At 28.6% G+C, this 20196-nt stretch overlaps 1 protein-coding gene across 1 annotated transcript in view; it reads right to left on the bottom strand.

Moving 5' to 3' along the window:
• LOC121120103 (glutamate-gated chloride channel) overlaps nt 1-20196 on the bottom strand; it is a 274678-nt gene that overhangs the window by 87900 nt on the left and 166582 nt on the right. Inside the window, 1 exon segment of the mRNA XM_071889780.1 lies at nt 14099-14166. Within this exon segment, the coding sequence (XP_071745881.1) occupies nt 14099-14166 (68 nt within the window).

Consider the following 20196-nt stretch of genomic DNA (forward strand, 5'->3'; position numbering starts at 1 on the left):
GTGGTTTAAAAAAAAGGTATTTCCAATATTACAACTTTATAATTTAAAAAAAGTGCATTTACTTATATATAAATATGCCCCCCTTACACACAATTCCTTTTCATGTGCTTATCACATTAAACTAATATCAATTTAATGCTTTTTTAAAAGACTCTTTTAATAATATATTTTTTCAACACTAAAAAAGGATTACAAAGTAACACATCTTGGGTTAAGTGTCATAAAATTCTCATATTGACTTTTTTTCGTGAATTTTTAATTAAACAAACTTACATATTTTTAATCATCCTCCTTTATAATTCAATTTCTCCCACTCTCTTTCTTAATTGTTTTCTAAATAACATCTTTGTTTGAAAATAAGTTAATGATGTGTTGAAGAGGAAAAATAACAAAAAACAAAAGACGTATAATGACTCATTCCTTTCTTTTATTTCATTATTGTGTGTTCTTTTAAGAAATGACAGAGTCATTTGAAGTAAAATTATGGTTACAATGAGGAGGGGAGAGGGCTGACAAGCATATCTTATTTTTTATTAGAAGCCCTTTTCATTCTGTTGATACATAACATAACTCTGAGGAAAAGGTTTATTACTCTATCTGATTTTTATTTCATAAATGTTTTAGAAAAAGAAAAAGGATTTTGTGAAGTTCTTTTTGTCCATTCTCTACACCCTTTTGTATACTCCATATTGCGACACTGCATTGGGGGTTTGAAAAGCTTCCGACCTAACAAAAACATTATTTCTGAATTTATAATTTTCATTTTAGTGACCTTGTACAGACTTTTCCCAGAGATACTCCCATCTCTGTAAATCCTCTAAATAGTACTCTGGATTTTGCCCATTTTCACAAAAGCAATCACATCAACTCACTAAGCGAATTTTAGATCAGATCTGCGTGTTTTAAATATCTGAAACTTTGGTGTGCAACTGTCAAAAAATTCTAGATAAGTGTGACTAACTTTTGTTGTGCAGTTCTGGTATCTTCATGTTGAGGTCGGAAACTTTTCAGACCATTAAGCTATTCTAAACATATTTGTATTTTTATCAAACTTGGGTTGTTAGTATGATCCAGTATGATAACATCACGCAAAATTGCTGTTTTGTACAATTTAAAGGATGATCTGTTCAAAAGTACTAAATTTCATTTAAGGTAACTTATTTACTTTAAAACATAAGAGCAACGTTTTAACTTCATACGTGAACCTTTTTAGGGATGTGGATGGAAGTTCTCAAAAAAAACAAAAACATTTAAGTTATACTTATTTTAGCAATTTGCAACTTTTGATATGCTTACATATGTAATATTGTGTCTTTTGGTTTCTTTGATATTATATAATCTATATTAGAAGCTTTCTCGTAGTATCCACAAAAATAAACTCATCACAAAAAATATATATAAAAATAAGTTTATTAATTAATATTTTTGCTTTGTATAAATTTGTTCATTAAAATGTTCAAAGATCCTTGTTTTATAGATAAAACAAAATGTACATGGGATATAAATAATTTTAATGGAATGATATGTAATAAACACATATTTATTTTGAAATATATGTACAGCCAAAATATTTCTCAAAATGTAACAATATTGAGAAAATGAGTTTCAATTTTTTCTCATTGAAAGTTGTTACCTTCTCTCCTTTACTTTCAATTGGAATAGTTCATAGCAATACATTTTTGTAGATATTTAATTAGTTTATTTTAATGTGTAATTTTTTTTCTTATTTAGTAAAATAATTTCTTTCACATTCATTAACCGTCATACTTCATCATTATTTGGTTGAAGCAATGCACAATATATTTCTAAGGATATTTAAATTGTATGATCTTCAATCTTTAACAATTGCCCTTTCTAAAAGGTCTGTGAACGCTTTTTTGTTTATCTCATTAAGGATAAAAGTTATTTATTTGATCCAATTTGTTTCATTTCCCTGTCCAAAATCTAGGATGTATGTTTTTACATCATTAAAAAATCTCAATCCTATTTACTACGATGTTTGACATCTCTAAAAAATTCCAAAATAACTGTAAAGCCTTCATTGAGATATTTTTCAACAATGTCTAACTCGTCTGTCAATATTGTAACTTTTCTATCACATGAATTTCTTTCCTCAAATTTATTTTTTGTAAAACCTTTTTTTACAGAAGTTTCACTAAAATGCTATAACTTAATCAAAATGTGTGATTAGTGAAATTAATGAAGTGAATTAACCCTTTATCAACAATATTTGAAATATGTGACATCGTTTTAAATTGTATATAAAATTTGCATAATTTATATGATATAATTTTATTTTACAATTTCAAGGTACTCTATATAGTCTATTATTTCTTGCTTCTCACTTTCAAAGACTTTTGTTTTAATTATATTATTGTAAATTTATAGGAACATATTTGAATTATATTTCAAATTCATATTAACCCTATTAAAATTTATAGGAACATATTTGAATTATATTTCAAATTCATATTTACCCTATTAAAATTTATAAATTTGATTAAAATTTCTAGCCATAAATATATGTTCTCAGCTAGGCCTAAGCATTTCAGTACATGAAGCTCACGAATTTTTTCACTTCTGAAAATAAAAGATCCAAATATTTTGCAAAAAAAAATTTACAAATAACTATCGTTCTCAACTATACAAAAATTAACGTAGCAAAAAATAATCAAAAACTCTTTATTTATTGCTTTTTGGATTAAAATATGTCCTCAAAAAAATGACACAATTTTGACAAATTTAGTTTGAGAAAATCTCTAGAATTTGCTAATTTATGGGATATTTTCTCTTCGAAAACAAAAAATATCTTTTTTATACCAAGGTATCCAACTTAAGTTTTATTTTCTGTCTTGATTGTTATTACAACTTATAATTATAAATTATAATAATATCAATAAGACTAACAATATAAGATAACATTTTGTAAGAAAAAAGAGCACTATTTTCTTTCAATTTTTAATTATTTTGATTGCCCATAACATTCAAGTTAATGATGCATATAAAAATCCAAATATGTATGTCAGAAATTTACTTATAGATAGATGCATTACATACGTATTCTTTTTGATTACAAAGAAACAAATACCTTCATAAATCATTATCAAATAAAATAATGTCTTTTCACGGAATACTTTTCTTTGTTGCTAGATTTGTTTTGTTATTTGATATGTATTGGTAATAAATTTATTCATATCTATAGTATATAAGTTGATATCAATATGTTATCATATTTGTATTCCCACATTTAGTTGTAGATTTAATGGTCTTATATTTCAAAAAATTTACAAAGTATTTTTATGGGATTATGATTTGTCATTATTAGTAAATTGATAAAATATTTACAAATGTAAACATATATAAATCTCTTTCTATATAAAAAGAAAGTTTATTTCCTGATACGCCAAATATAATACAAAAGTATTTGGACTCGAACAAGTTTCCTTGAGAAGTTTTTTATCCTTTTTACATATATACTACTATTTCTAAAAAGGCAAATTAATTTTATTTTGAATGTGTTAAAATCCTAATATTATTCCCATTCTCCAAGAACTAAACTACCTAACTACAAAATAACTTTGATTTTAGACATTGTGTATGCCTACTGCAAGAACCATTGAGCTTATTTGTTGACTTTTTTGTAATGCTGCAAAATTCGAGATATAATGTCTTTTTTATTTTCTTCATTAAAAATAGTTATATTGCATTGTATATGCTATTAGATGAAAGCGACTAAATTTTTCTTTGAATATGAAAACCTTTGTATTTTAGAGGAGTTAAGAATAATTTATTTGAACAGAAAATAAATTATTCATGAATAAAATATCGAAAAAACTTAAAAAAACCTACATAAATTCTATTTTATATATTTTTTTATAACGATGTATCGAACCTAAGGTACTGCCCTAGGCCTAACTCACATCTATAATAAGAAGACACCAATAAATATTTAAATGACAATGCCCACTGTCTACTAAAATTTATGATCACTTGCGTGGCAAATATGTTAGATCATAACAAAGTGTTTGAGAATATTTCTAGTTATAAAGAAGTATTTACAGAAGTTGAGAAATTTAAATTAATGGAAACTTAGACAATATTCAAAGCTCTCGTACATGTGAGGCTCAGAATGAACTGAGACAAGCATTGGTTCTTACCCCTAAATCAAAATATTATGATAATAGTGTTAACGGATGAGTGACTCTATTTTGGTTCATTATTATGCTCAAATCAGCACTTCTACTTGTATTTATAAGTTTGCAACTGTCGATGTTGTTAATTATAAATTTCTTCCATCTGAAATCAAATTTGTTTTATGTATATTTAGTTTATATGTAGAGAAAGTGTTAGAAAACAGCTCTAAGAAAGTTTGTCTAAATATAAACTATTTTAATATTTAAATATGACTGTTATAAAAGTTAATTGTCACTAGAAAAGGATTTAGCCCATCTGTTCGACTAACTTTTATATTCTTGGAAACCAAAAGTATTAATTTTAGGACCATGAAAAAAATACATACTTTTTTTATTAAAAGATGGAAAATAATATTCTAGTCAAAAAAGGACATAAATATTAATCAAATCACTTTCCTATTCTTTAGGTGTATTTATTAATAGAATTTATTTTTACAATGAGATTCCACTTAAAAATAAAGTAAATGTCATGTTTAGTATGGAGCTAAAATAAGTATAGAAATAGTTGGTGTCTTATACATAATATAATATATATAAAATATTATGAATGAAAAAATAAGTAATTAGAGTTATATTAGTATATACTAGGGTCGTTTGAAAAGTCCATGCAAAGTCCGAGAGATGGCACTAATGCCGCATATTGAAATTATTTTTAGTCAGTGGCATCTATTATAAGAACACACACCCATTTTTAGCCGAATCGGTCTATTTCTTTCTGTTTGGTATTCGTTTGAACCAAGGAAGGGAAGTTATTTTCGAAAAATGGACAGAAAAGTATTTCGTGTGTTTATTAAATATTCCTTTTTGGAGAGCAGAACGTCTTAAACTTTAAAAAGAAGTTTCATAAACATTATGGGGAATCTGCACCTTAGTTTAGAACAGTTCATAAGTGGTTACAAAATTTTCGGAGAGGCCATATGGGCACAAGTGACATGCACGTTCTGGACACCCTGTTGAGGTTACTACTCCAAAAATCATAGATAAATCCATGATAAGATTATGGATGACAGAAGAGTGGAGGTGGACGAGATTGCTATAGCTGTGGGTATCTCGAGTCGGAACCCCATTTCCATTAATATTGCTACCACAACTGTTGAGGTGTGAGCTGGTGCATGGTCGTAATGGAAAAGGACGTTCTTGTGGGCCAATCTTTGGTGCTTTTCTTGAGGCTCAGTTTTCAAGCAGTCCTATAATGATGAATAATATGCACATTTCATAGTTTCACCCTTTTCCAGATAGTTGATGAGGATTATTCCTAGCAAATCCGAAAGACAGTAGCTATAATCTTTCCGGCCGATTTTTAGATTGAAACGAATGCAGGATAGAAAGAAATTGACCGATCTGGGTGAAAATTGGTGTTTCTTCCAAGAAATGCTGCTCAATAAAACATAACCTTAATACGCGCCAGTAATGACGTCTCTCGAACTTTTCAAACAACCTTGGTACACATTTACTTAAAACACTTGGTATAAGTCTTATGTATCCACAAAAATAAACTTATATGTAGCTAAAGAGCTTTCCAATAGTTCACTTATGATGCCCTTTCTCATCTATAATCCGTAAGACACATACATTTTCTTGAAAATGAAAAAGGATTTACTAATAATTATATTGGATTTTAGTTTCTTGAGTAGTATAATGTACTCCCATAACCTTCATCTTACATTCTTAAATGAATGGTTTTATTTCAAAAAGTGGAAAAAGTATGAGGTAGAAATTAGAAAGTGAAGTTTAGATGTATTCATCTAAGCTTTTTGATCAGAGTTTATTATCGATAGATACGTAATATACAATAATCCACTTTACTTTTACTTTTCTTAACTTTATGGTATTAGAGTTAATCCTTAAAAATCCGTTAGTTCACAATGGAAGAATTATAATCTAGTAAGCTTTCTAATAGAAAATTATATATTCCACTAACTTGTAATGTATAAAAGTATCATGGATATGTACATACTGTGAGTTGTTTTATTGGTAGGGTCCCTTTTTTCATTTTATAATTATGGATGATTATAATACCGAGTGGTTCATTAGAATCTGAATACTTTGAATTTTAGAATTCAACAAGATATAATTTATTAATGAACAATAGAATTTCAACAAAATTCATACTAGAAATAGATATATATTTGAGCTCTCCTAATCATTAATGTAGTCGCTAAGGCAATGATGGCTTCAAGGTTGCTGTGGAAGACCTCGTACCAACTTTGAATGTAGTACAATACTATGGTGTCCCAGTAGGGTGAGGGGACAAAAGTGTCAAAAAGAGTTCAAAATAATTCAAAAAACTCATTCAAAATAGTCCCAAACCGGAGTAGATGGTTTTTTTTTTCGTAGCTAGTGTGTAAAGTGGCCTCATCGCCCTCACAAGGTTCTTTCCACCCACTTTTTTTATACCTCTCTCGACTTGTAGGGATTGACATTGGCTGTTTTTCTTCTTCAAGTCTAGTGGAGACTTTTGGACAGAGTCCTTCTTTCTCTCCAACCTTTCGGACTTGCTGATGGTGTAAACAGTGATCTTGGAGACGCACAACTGCTTGGAGTTCGTGAATGGATTTTTTTTTCACATTCAAGTATCATTTTCTCAACTTGTACGTTAGCTAGAGAGATCACGTAAGCTTTATCTTTTAATTAATTTTTATATTTTAAGACATCGAAATATTATTACTTTCAATCACTCTACCTTCATTAATTACTGAATTATTAAGTTTTAAGATTTCAATTGACCACCCGGTAGTATATTAATTGAAAATATCCCTTTTGACAAACAGTGCCTTATTTCAGGACTCGCAGAAATCCATAAATAGTAAATCAATGGGCTAATTATTCCGTTAGACAGAGTCAAAGCTTTGTATCAAGTGGCAAAACTGTGACGAGCTGATCGATTTTAATCCAAATTTAGGTGTTGACATTAAATACTTTTTGTCCGCAATGATCACTGAAAAAACCATGAATTAAGTAGAGTAGTTTAATTCTAAAAATGGAAAAAAAAAATCTTTTTTAGATTGAATTTGGAATCTACAGATAGCAATTTCATCAATTTTGCATTCATTCAGTTCTTTTTTTCACAGAAGGGAGATTAATATGACATAGCTTATATTTTATTTCCCTTCTTCAATTTTTTAAAGTACAAACAAAGTTATTTGCTGTAAGTATAGGATATTTTTGAGAGATGTGAGGAAAAGTTGAAAATAAGGAGGAATGCTAGGGGTGGAGAGAAAGGAAAGGCTGCATATGATAATTTTTTTTGTACACAAATTTATGCAAAATCTAATTATTTTAATGTAAACTAAAAATTATCTGTAATTTTACAAAATCAAATAAAATATCTAAATTTATGTACAAAAAAAAAAAAAAAACCAGCATAGAAACTGTTGCTCTCGTTAGAGCTTTCAACAGTTTTTTGGTTGCCTTATATAATTAGAAAATGCATTTTTCTTATTATTATTGTTAGTACATTAGCTATCAATAATTTTATGAAAACATATAAAATGATAAAAAATTGTTTTCTTAAAAACATCTTGTGAACTTGAACCAAGATATGAAAACAACATAAATGATATTTTAATAAACGTTATTTCGAAAAACTATTACGATTTCTTGAAAAATAACATAGTTGTTGTTTCTCTTGTGTGCAACTATCTACATATATATGGTTGGGAATAGAGTGTTATTGTAATTCCTGCACTTTTATTAAAACAAAGTATATAGTATCCTTATTCGTCACATCGAATCATACGATAAAGTGTTGTAACGATGTGAGTGTATAATAAAAACGCTTTTGGACAGTATTGCACTTGGCCGTTTAAGCCGTGAATTATCATGCGTCGTGTATGAAAATATTAGAGGAAGAAATTGCCAACCAAAACAAGCAAAAAATTTGCTATGTATACAAGGCCAATATTCTCTTGGTTCATGTTGCACAATAGTTTCGTGGCCAGTATTTGAGAATAGGTGCAAAAAAATCATAAAGACAACACCAGCCCTTTATACCAGTTTGATAACGCGCCAGAGGCTACGGAAACTCAGATGGAAAGTTCTGATGTATCCACCCTGCAGTCTGGACCTGGCACCAAGTGACTACTACCTGTTATGGGTAACACGCTTTTGGATACAAATTTTGCTTCCATAGAAGCCTGTGAAAATTGGTTGTCCAATTTTTTTGCCAATAGAGACAATGGCTTCTACTAGAACGGCGTTGTGAAGTTGAATTCTAGTTGGCAACAAGCTATAGAACAGAAAGGGGCATACTTGGATAAAATCAGATGATTTTCCCGCTCCCTAAAAAACATTGTATAAAGCAAAAAAAAAAACGAAATTACCTTTTCCCTACCTAAAAATATACGAATTACATGAATATATCTATTATAATAAAATATTTTGATTGTATGTTTGAGAGTTAGTCCGCTAATAAAAATTCATAACCAGAACGGAAACGTAATAAAAACGGAAAAAATATAGACTTGAGATAGAAAATAAAATATGTTCAGAATTCTAAGATACGTATCTAAGGCTATTTTTCATTCAGATCAGACTAGATTCCTGGGCTCTGTAAGGAAAGTTTGTTTTTTCGCGTATAAGTAGATTTTTTCAAGAAACAAGATTGATTTCCCGTATATCAATTTTTTTTTAAGATTAAGGTTGTCGATTCGAAAATCCACCAAAAAAATTAAAAATCCAAAATATTATACAAACCGAAAAAGGGAGAACATACAAATATTAAATACGAATTAGGAAGAGGATTAGCGAGTTTGTCTGAGTATGTATTTTCATTATGGTTGAAAGAGACCTAATTATTTTGTTGTCTCTCGACAAGTTTTACTTAATTCTGGAGTTATTTAATGTATTATTAAAATAATTAGAAATAGAATATATAAAGTGAGTAGGTTTACTATATATATTTTTTTTGATTGGGACTATTTCAAAATTTTTATTTTGTCAGTTAGATTTGGAAATATCAAAATGTCTACTGTTAGATACAAGCAACACTGTATTTATGAGATAATAAAGCAAGAATCAAATTTGATGTCCATCATTTCGAGTTCTTTTTTGTTGACAAGTTACATGGGGAAATATTTTTGATTGATTTCTTTTTATTAAATTGTGAAAAAGGTAATCTTGGAGACGTTATTTACAAGTACTTTAATGATTTTGAGACATTATATTAGAGATTATTGGCATGAAATTTTTATAAATAATTTACTTGACGTAATCACAGCATTGAAAAATGTTTAAAACCCAACTTTTTAAATATAAATAATTGATAATAAGTCGATGATACTTAAGCACAATGTTTTTATTTTTACCTTTAATAATAGTTATGAATCAATACCGATTTTAGAGACTTGCCAATTATCATAGACACTACACTGAACTTAAATGTAAAAAATAGTTTTATATCTCTAAATATCTCACCTCAGATCATAATTAATCACAATTTAAATACAAAAAGAAGGTGTTTACTTGCATTTCGGATCTTTAAAAAATGACATTTTTGTATCTGTATCTATCCCTACATATAAAAAATAAAGTTTTTCTGTGAGTGTCCCTTATAGTTGCCCTCGCCGTTTGACCTAGGAGGCTGAAATTTTGAACTCTTAAAACTGGGTTGGCGATTTTCGGGTAAAGGGATTTATTGTATACACGAACTATATATATATATTTTTTTTGGAAGATGAAGAAGACTAGATACGCAGCTAATTAAGTGACTTACGTCAAAAAAAAAAAATATGAGCACAATAAGAAATTGGTGAAAATTGCAGCTTCCTTCTTCGCTTCAAGTACAAAAAATCGAATTCTAATGGAATATTGGATTTTTTTGATAGAATTTCATGTCCAAAATGCATCATTTTGTGGCATTTCTTCTAGAAAATAGACATTTGATGAACAAAATTAAGCATCAAATTTTCTGTGTCTAATTTATATGTAAACGAATTTCCAGAAAAATTTGTACAAGTTCCTCCGCACTAAAGGGGTCTAAATATTTAGAAGAAATGACATTGACCATTTTCAATGTGATTTCCCGCTTTTTCTTAGCCCGAGCAACGCCAGTATAACACATTACTAGTGTTTCTATATTGCATCCGTAAATCGTTGATAATTAATTCGTTGATAGATTAATTTCATTAATATATTTGGTTCAGTATATAAATATGTAGAACATGAAAATATGAAGATAAAGTCTGGTTGTATATATATATGAAAAATTAAATCTTCTCATCTTTTTTCTTTAAAGGCATTTAATAGATATTAAGAAAAAAAAAGCAAGGATAAATACTAAAGACACACAGATTGAGAAGAAGGAAAGAGGGATAGACAAAAAAGGTGTAAGGGAGAAAAAGAAAGATAATAATAGTAAGAACAAGAACAACAAAAACAATAATAAGGAGCTCTCTGCTTTCTCTAATACTTTCTTTATCAGCTAACAAACCTGAGTATTAAATAAACTAAATATACTATTAAATTTATGCGATACGGAAGCGATAAAAAAATAGAAGACAACGACCAGCTTCATCGTCTATCGTATTATTATTATTTTACATGAATTTTGATGACTTTTTAAAATTCATATGGTATATAGTGAGTTCTGTGCTATGTCTCTCCAGTTTTTACTCCCTTTTCTCCTTAAAAAAAAGAGTATTATTATATAAATATCAATAAAAGTTAGGTTCTTTTTTCAGCTATAGAAATAAAAATTTGTCTAAGGAATACGAATAAATTATTATACAATTAATTATTACATACTGAAAAATAAAATTGCCCTCAGGGGGATAAAAAAGAGAATGGGATTTATGTTTATAATACTTCTACATATAAAATAAACATATAGGCTAAATACTCAGTTTCTGTTACCCTTCAAAAACTATCATAATACCGGGCGTATCTAACTACCACATGAGTTTATTTTATGCATAAATATTAATTAAGAAAAAGAAAATGGTGATTGATAAACATATATACTTCTTAGTGATGAAAATTGTGTGTTTAGTGGTTATGTTTAAAAAAAACCCAAAAATCAGCATGGTAATTCTAACAATATTTTGAAGTGGATCAACTTTAATCAGCTGTGACAAGGGAGGAGGAGGATAACTAAATATCCACCGATATTTATTAGAATTACTCCAATCTCGATCCCAATTCTACTCAGAGTTAGAGCGACCAACCAACTGGACCCGTTGCAACACTAAAGACGAAATAATCAGTTGGATCAGGAAGGAATTCTAGGATTTGTCAAGGGATCAAGTGGCAAAGGTTTTATCGCGCTTTTATAACTTTTATTCCTCTTAACCAAAATATAGAGAGGCGAGAAGCACAAAATTAGAATAGGTAGTTAGTCTATTCTTCTAAACTATGAAACGATGAACTATTCAAGAGTAAAATGTCCAAAGATAAAAAAAGGGGGTGGAACAGCTAATTCTGAGGTCATTGGCTATCACAGTTTGGTTCTTTTGCATTCCGTCTTGTCTTCATATCCCAATATGTCCCTTTTGAATATATAAAATATATCTGGCCTCCTCTGTTTTTACGACTCTTGGATAAACGAAACCAAATGGGGATTATCCATAGTTATAAGTTCAACAATGACTTACAATTATAACTCCGCAACAAATCCTTAAGATTACTCTTCGTCTTTTATGAGCACCCATGAATGTTCAACCAGGTTTTGTTTATAGTTGAATCTATATACAAAAGAACTTAATAATTGCTTAAGGAAAAGTTACTCATGATATTAAAAACTTCAGGCCAATCAGACTGCTGAATACATCTTACAAAATTTTAACGGGAATATTAAACAAGAGACTAGTGAAGAAAAAACTTAAATTCATCACTTTGCCTGAATCTTTTAGATAAAATTAAAATCTGGAACTCCATAATGATCCCAAAAGTAATTCACAATATGAGATACACTACTTTCAGAGAGGATATTTGCACAAAAAATGTACAGGATTCGAGAGGGCTTCCTATGGAATAAAAAGAGGTCATATATATTGCAAAGCCGGTTCGAGGTTCCCATTAGAGACTGAGGACTAGATAGCCTAACTCCCGAAGCAAGTTGGAAATCATTGAATCTCTTTTAGTTCAATAGCTTGATTCTTGGTGAGGACTTCATGGCACTTCGAATTAAAAAATATTTCTACGAGCAGTTGGGCTACCATATAAAATAACGATTTCACATAGGTCCAATGGAGTTTTGCAAAGTTACATAATCAGTTGACAAATTCTGGCAAAGAATGACCTACTCTTAGAACTCGATTCTCCCAATAGTTCTTCCGTTACTTGGCCCACACGACCCCCTAAATTACAACAATAAGTTATTATATAAAGACGAATTACTCAAGAAGTCTGACGGACTGACCTCTTTCAGACGACTGAGACAACACCGAAACCCAACTCTCACCTCATACAATTTCCTGGTAAGAGCTCAAGTCTGGAAGCTTTGGCAATGCTCCAAAGATAAGCAAAGCTGTTGTGAACCAACATTCCTTGTCTCTTGGCCTTTGGAAATGTTCCCAGCAGATCAGTTAAAATTATAATAGCAAGGAGTTTAAAGCATAACAACCCCAGATAATTGATGAAGAAACGGCTACTTAAAAGTCATGGCGCTCTTGACGACTCCATTCTCCATAATGCGGAACATATTTTAAATAACCCTTACAAAAACTCGCATCAGAACCTATTTCGATACCCATTAGCGACAGGCTCTCCATACGAATTCCAAACACACCCTGGAAGAAGAAAGAAAGAGTGGTTTCTTTAAGATAAAGTGGAAACGTCCTCTCACCTCTTCGTGGGTTGCCTGGAGTTATTGACGATATGGGGCATATTCCAGGAAAGGGTTAAGGAAGGCTACGGAGTAACAGTGAAGGAGAGTGATGTGTGATGTATTTAAATATCAATCTATCAGGCTCTATGTAGTCATTAATAATTATGATTATCTATTTTTGTACCAATTGGTGTGTTAAGAAAAAAAGAGTTTAATATAAAAAAAAGTGTTCACATTTTAATGAACCACTCGGTATTAACATTTTTGTCAATAATTATATGGTAGATTTCGATAGGTAACAGTAATTCAGTATTTAAACTTATACATTTTTGTCCTAAAATATTGAAAAAAAAGGAATAGTTTCATCAACTTTATTTCTGAGGGGGATCAGTTCTGCCAAATGTATTTACCCCTTATGTATTTGATATAGTTCAAATTGATCAATGCAATATTATACTACTACATATTAAAGTTTTGACAAGCTTTTATAAAGCAATATAATTCATCTTCATTGCAGTTAATGTTTACAATGTTTGGGATATTAGCTTGTTCGAATTTTTGCTTGTAAATTCATCAATCAATTAGTTATTTTGGTATATTTATATTATATGTGTTTAGTATTTCTTTCAAATATGATAAAATTCAACTTTTTGGTTGTCTTTTTTTTTATAGTAATATAACACATTTATAGAAAATATACTCACTAGATCATTGCTTAATATGATTTAGGACCACAAATGACAAATATTTTCATTTATAAATCTATAAGACATTTGACAATGTTTTACCTTTATAAATACATAGTATTTATAAACGTTTATTTATTTAAAATCCATGCATACCTATAAATTGTTAATGTATTAAATACAAATGTCGAAAGACATCACGAAACATGCAAAACAGGTATATAGGAGTATGTAAGCATAAAAAAAACATTACAAAAAGTATCAAAAGAAAATTATCGTAACTGAATTAAATAAATGAATTTAAAAGTAGTATTTAAATACATTGAAAATATGTTAAGTCTTTTTTTTTCTCTATTTAACATATACTCGTATGTATTGAAATTTCTTTGCTTTTTTTATTTCTATAGTATAAAAAGAGTTATGTATATAGTCTTGTCTATATAGCAATGTCTTACCATTTTGACGTCATCAATACGTGATATGGTTCGCAAGTATATATTCACATTGATGGTGGCAGGTCCATCTGTAAATAAGAAAAAAATATATTTTTTTTAAATATAATAAAAGAATCAACAGAATAAAAGGTTTTTTTTCCAAAATGGGATGAATAAATTCATAAAGTGTAAACATATTTTTCAAAATCTAAATAAAATTTACATACATATTGATATTCAATATTGAAGAAAGAGACGTTCTAGAAGTAGAGTAAGAAAATCGATAAAGCGATTTGTGTCACTATTAAGTTGTTATTTAATGTGCAAATATATTTTTAAAATGTCGATTCTTTTCCTCTCTTCTTCAACATATTTTAATAATAGGAATTGATTTATTGGTTATCAACAAAATATGGAAATATCTTGCATAATAAGTGTTGTTAATATTAAAATTAAAACTAATAATACCATGATAAAAATCTCGCAAAACGATTCTATTATTTTATTTTTTGCTAAACACTACAGCAGTCATTTTGTCCAATTTTAAAATGAAGTATGATATAATTTGATTAAGTACAGAGTGCGTTGTTACCTTAATTGTACAAAGGTGGTCTGAAAAGTTTCGAACCTGAACGTGAAGATGGCAGCACTCGTAAATAAAAGCTAGTTACATCTATCTAGCATCTACTGATACAAAAGCGTAATGTATTTCGGACGTGCAGTTTTAATGTAACAGTCGTTTAAGTGAGTTGATGTGAGTGTTTTTCTGAAAGTGGACAAAATCAGTTATTGCTGTATAGGTGCAGTTTTGAGGTAATAAATCTGAGTTTTGGGGCAAACTAATTACTTGAGATGGAACTTGGAAACACCATTATGCACCCAAAACCAAAATACAGTCCAAACAGTGGAGTACAAAGAATTTTGTCAATTAAAGAGGCTTTCACTTTCGTAAGCCATTATTTTGTGGAGAATAACACTCGGTACTATTTGGACAGGTTACTCAGATGGGAGAATCCCTGAGAAAAGTCTGTAGAATTACAAGGAGACTATGTAGAAAATACATTCAAAAATTCCGAAACAATCTATGTATCTTATGTTCAGTCGGAAACCTTTCAGACCATCCACGTATTTCACAATTTTTCCACAAAAAGATACAAAGAAAAATGCCCAAATTAGGTTGTAATTGTTAGCTAATTATTATCAACTATGGAAGTATTGATCAATAGTTGTTGGGAATTATTCACTGCTTCATAACAAAAGTTCATTCAAATTTAACCGACTAACATTCAAAAAATCTGATTAATAGATAAAAAACAGAAAAATCTAAGCTGTCATAAAGTGTCATGTTTTCAGGTTAATTAGTTAAGTCAATAAGAAATAACTTGTAGGCTGTTTTTATCATTTCTTTAAAGCGAAGTAACTTCTATATAAATGTTTTAATAAGTCAAGTTGTAAAAAACCATGAACATACCATTACATATATCCACAGAAAATGATTAAATAGGCTTACGTGTAGAAAAGTTTTTAGCTAATAATTAGGTACTTTACTAACACAAACAATGTAAATTTACTATTTTTCCTCGTGAATAGGGGATTTATTGTCTCTTTTACTGCTTAAAATGAAATTGTATGGAGGGTGGTTAGTTAAATGTCGAGTTCCTCATGATATGACGTTTTTAGGTTGTTTGTTGATAGAAAATTTAAAAAAACTGATCTTTTTGCCACCGTTTTATAACTTTTTTATGGATTTTTTATTACTTTATTAGGCAACAACTTCTCTATTTGACAAAAAAAGCTATTTTAAATTTTATTTTCTGTATAGTATATTTAAAAATTCTAATTTTTGCTTTAGTCTGTTTTCCTCTAGAATTGTTATTCTGATACAATAAAAAAATTTATTCCTTAAGACAATCGTTTAATGATTTGTTTTATTTTAACTATCTCTTATACTTATTTCATAATTCATGTTTCATTTGAATGTACAGATGATTCGTCTCATTAACCATTCAAATACGTAACTTAGGTTATTTGTGCCAAACTAACGACTACGGCCATTCTACATTGTATGATGAGAATTCATGCCTACTGGTATAAAACTCAATTGACCTACTATTTCAATCTTTTTTTTTACAAAGGTAACTCATGTTTTCTGCTATTGACAGATTGTTTTCTTTTTGGTGGAGTTGATGCCGATAAAGGCTTTCTCTCTATATAGATATATATATAAAGTGTTTTTCATTCAGAGCGCTTAGAATTGTTTATAAATACAACACAAATTTTGTCAAATTTATTTTTTGAGTACAAATTATAAGCATATACATTTATATATGTAAATGAATGTATTCATTGACCACCACGAGCACATTTACAGAAGTCCAATCGCTGAACCCGATTTTCCAATAAATAGATCGATATTGCATCAATTTTGCTTTCTATATTTTCTCTGAGTTTTCTAAATTCTCCAGCTTATTGGTGTATACCAATTACTTCCCGTGAAATATTAAGAAACACAAAGTACAAAGAAATATTCTAAAGCTGTTAAATAACATGATTGATATGGCGAATCAACTGATCTATTTCTTCATATAACACGCTCACCAAATTTGCTTTGCAATAAATCGTTTGCTGTGTGACAAGTGGCATTGTATTGTAGAAGACACATGTTTTACAACTCAATTCTTTGCCATTGAGACAAAAAAATCAGTCACATGGTGCGATAGCAATTTCCAATTACAGTAACGTGGAAATAATAACCATCAGTTAAAAAATAGGCTCAATTATCCTTCCAGCATGAAGTCCAGACCAATCAATACTTTTTTCTGGAAGCAATGATTTTTCGTGAAGTACTTGTAGATTGCTGCACGAGTAATAACACATATTTTGCTTATTAACAAAGCCTTGAGCCAAAGAATGAGCTTCATCACTATAGATGATTTATGATTAAAGGAATGAAATGTATAATAATTAAGTTTTTGAATGTCAAAGGAAGAAAATTAATATAGTGTTGTTTTTTCCCTTACGAAAAAAAAAATTGAAGCGTCTCCAATAAAAAACCTTGTCTCTAAATCATTGCATATGTGTCTTTTTAATCAAATATAAATCAATCTTATACATTTATAATCCTCTCTTTTTTTTATGTGCCTACATGATGAAAAAAGATTTTCATAAACCTTTCGTGCAACGTATCAATCGTGATTTGTCTTTAAGTTTCACAACAAATCCGAATGCACTTTAAACAGTTAGATCCTATAGAGTTTAGGAATTCAAAGAGAATATATGTATATAGGTACTATATACGTTTATATTAATTTGTCATAAATTTAAGCTAACAATTCTGACAGAAATTCATGTTCTACTTAACACAAATAACGAATTTGTTGAAATATCAAAAAGGACATGTAATGAAATAAAGTGTTTAAAGCTGATAATGTTAGTTGGTTTACTACAAGTTAAATACCAAATGAGTATAATAGGCCTATAGGTATATATATAATTTTGGACACATTTGTTAATTATTTCCTAAAAAATTAGATTATTGTATTCATTGTAACCGCTGATTAACCTTTAAAATACCAACTGGGTCCACTTGTCCATTTTTTAAGTTTCTTTGTTCTACTTACTCAACCATAATTTTACGTTTTGTTTATAGCTCTATATAAAAAATCATATACTTTTTTTTTATTTGTAGTCTAATATTATATTCAACAAATAATATACAATGGACCCAATAAGAACTGATCAACTTATCTACAAAATTTAAAATCTATTATAGAATATGTAGAGTAATAGAAGTTCCCATATTCACTAAGAATATCAAATAACTAAGTCAAACTTTTGTTCAAATATACCACACAAACGAATAACAATGTTGCTTCTCCAATGAGTACTTCTGACGAGAAAAACTCCCAAAACTCAATTTATTTGTTATTTCAGATATTAATTACTTATTTCATACATACATATCAAGAATTATTGTAACTTGCTATGCAAGACATCTGATTATAAAGCAATGTTTTGTGATGAAAATGTAAAAAGAGGCAAAAGAATAAATATGTGTATAATAGATACAGGCAGATCTTTACGTGTAGTAAATTGTCTGGTATTTTAATAATCAAGTAGATGAACTACATCATTACAGAACAATAAAGAAATAATTGATGTAATTATACGGCTCAAGTTGTAATACTTTATGAGGTTTACAAGGACAACAAACATTGGCTTGCTTAGAAGCAAAGACAAGCCGAGTACAAAATTTTCTAAAATAAATCTAATGTTATTTAAATAGTTAAGTAATTTATTACTCTGTATAGCATTATGTCGTATGAATTCTAATGCAAGTTTAAATATGTAAATATTGTAATAAATATAAGAAAAAGAAAAATTTACACGAACTTAGCAGATTTACAGGGCAAAACTACATACTTTGCAAAAATATAATTATAGTAGTATAGAATATGAGGGACCTTTTCTAAAAAATTAGGAGAAGGGCAGCAATACCATCATGACGTTTTATTAGATCAGCTACAAGCTAATGTGAGAAAAAGGAAATATAAAAAATAAAAATTCAATATACAGCGAATAAAAAAAACACAGGAATTAATACGATGTCAATTTTATATTTGACTCTAGATTCAAAACAAACTTACACTAATGAATCCTTCAGAAATCCTCAGTGGTACTCTTTCTTACTCATATAAACGCACATAATTACTCTTTATATTTTCATATTTTTCCACATGCTTAGTTATTTTATATGAATTGATACTATTTAATAATAGAAATGCTTCAATATATGAAATTAAATAAACGTAGGTATCATTAAAATCGAGTTTCCTGATTTATGCTGTTTCTGGACACTCAGTTAATGACTCTTTTAGTTCCATTCAGTAATATTCATAATATATATTTTAGATCAAAATCATTGAGTGAAGCGTTTAAGAAATATTTAGGTATCTACATGGTTCAATCCGGATTTAAGTAGTTTATTAAAGATTTGACTTCCACAGAATGGTTTATAAAGTTTATAATAATGAAGTCAGGTACATTTTAAACAGAAATAGGAGAGAAAAAAATCTTTATAAAATGTATTTATTTTTATTAAATTTCCATATTTTCAGGGGCCCAGCCTATATCCAACGGAACTACAGCCAAAAGAAATTTCTTTTTTCATAACTCATTCAACTTTAAAAGCATATATATAAGTTTCAATGTGTACATGAAGACTATACTTTCTAATTTGCTTACAAGTGTTATAGTAAGCTCCACACGTATATGTATCCTAGATTTTTAAGGATCTAAGGAGTTTTACATAACAACACCAGATAAAAAAAAATATTTAAAATTTTTGTTGGTGTCTTCTAATTTGCATTTACTGCAGACACTATTTTGATAAGAGTACACACTCTCACTACCTTGTTCGGAACATGGACCAAGCCCAAAAATTTCCTTCTCGCATAACATTGAAACATATTTGAAAAGACAGTACGATTTTTGAATTTATTTTAATCCCAATTTCAAAAATCTTTTTTTTATTCATCAATATTAAATTATATACTAGACAAATAATTTTATTTTAAATACATTAATCAAAGCAAAATATACATTAATAACTTAATTATGAATACTTCATTTAGAAAAATACTAACATAATAAATATTCTAATATTATTATTAATTATTCTTTTGAGATATGAAGCTATAAAAACATCATTAATTGAATTGGAACTTTTGATGATGTGTTGACTAATCCTAAATCTTGATTGGTTTTCTATAATTAAAAAAACTCTAGAAATATTTGGAATCATTCAAAAAAAATGAGAGAAAATAACAATTTTCAATTTTTATAACAGATTTTAAATAGTAAAATTATGAAAAAAACAATTTTGATTCTGTTAAGTATTACATAAATATAGTATATGTGTATGGGGTAAATTTAAACTTGTTTTATCATAAATGTAAAGTTATTATTTTCTAATAGTAATAATATTGTTATAGACTATGTATGAAGTCAAAACTCTGACGATTTCAATTTTTACTGATGCTTATTTGGAGGTATAGATATGAACTAATAGATTTGTGTTCCCTTGGATTAATTATAACATTATTATAATATTTCTATTA

Source organism: Lepeophtheirus salmonis, chromosome 6, assembly GCF_016086655.4.
Source record: "Lepeophtheirus salmonis chromosome 6, UVic_Lsal_1.4, whole genome shotgun sequence".
In the NCBI taxonomy this organism is placed as follows: Eukaryota; Metazoa; Arthropoda; class Copepoda; order Siphonostomatoida; family Caligidae; genus Lepeophtheirus; species Lepeophtheirus salmonis.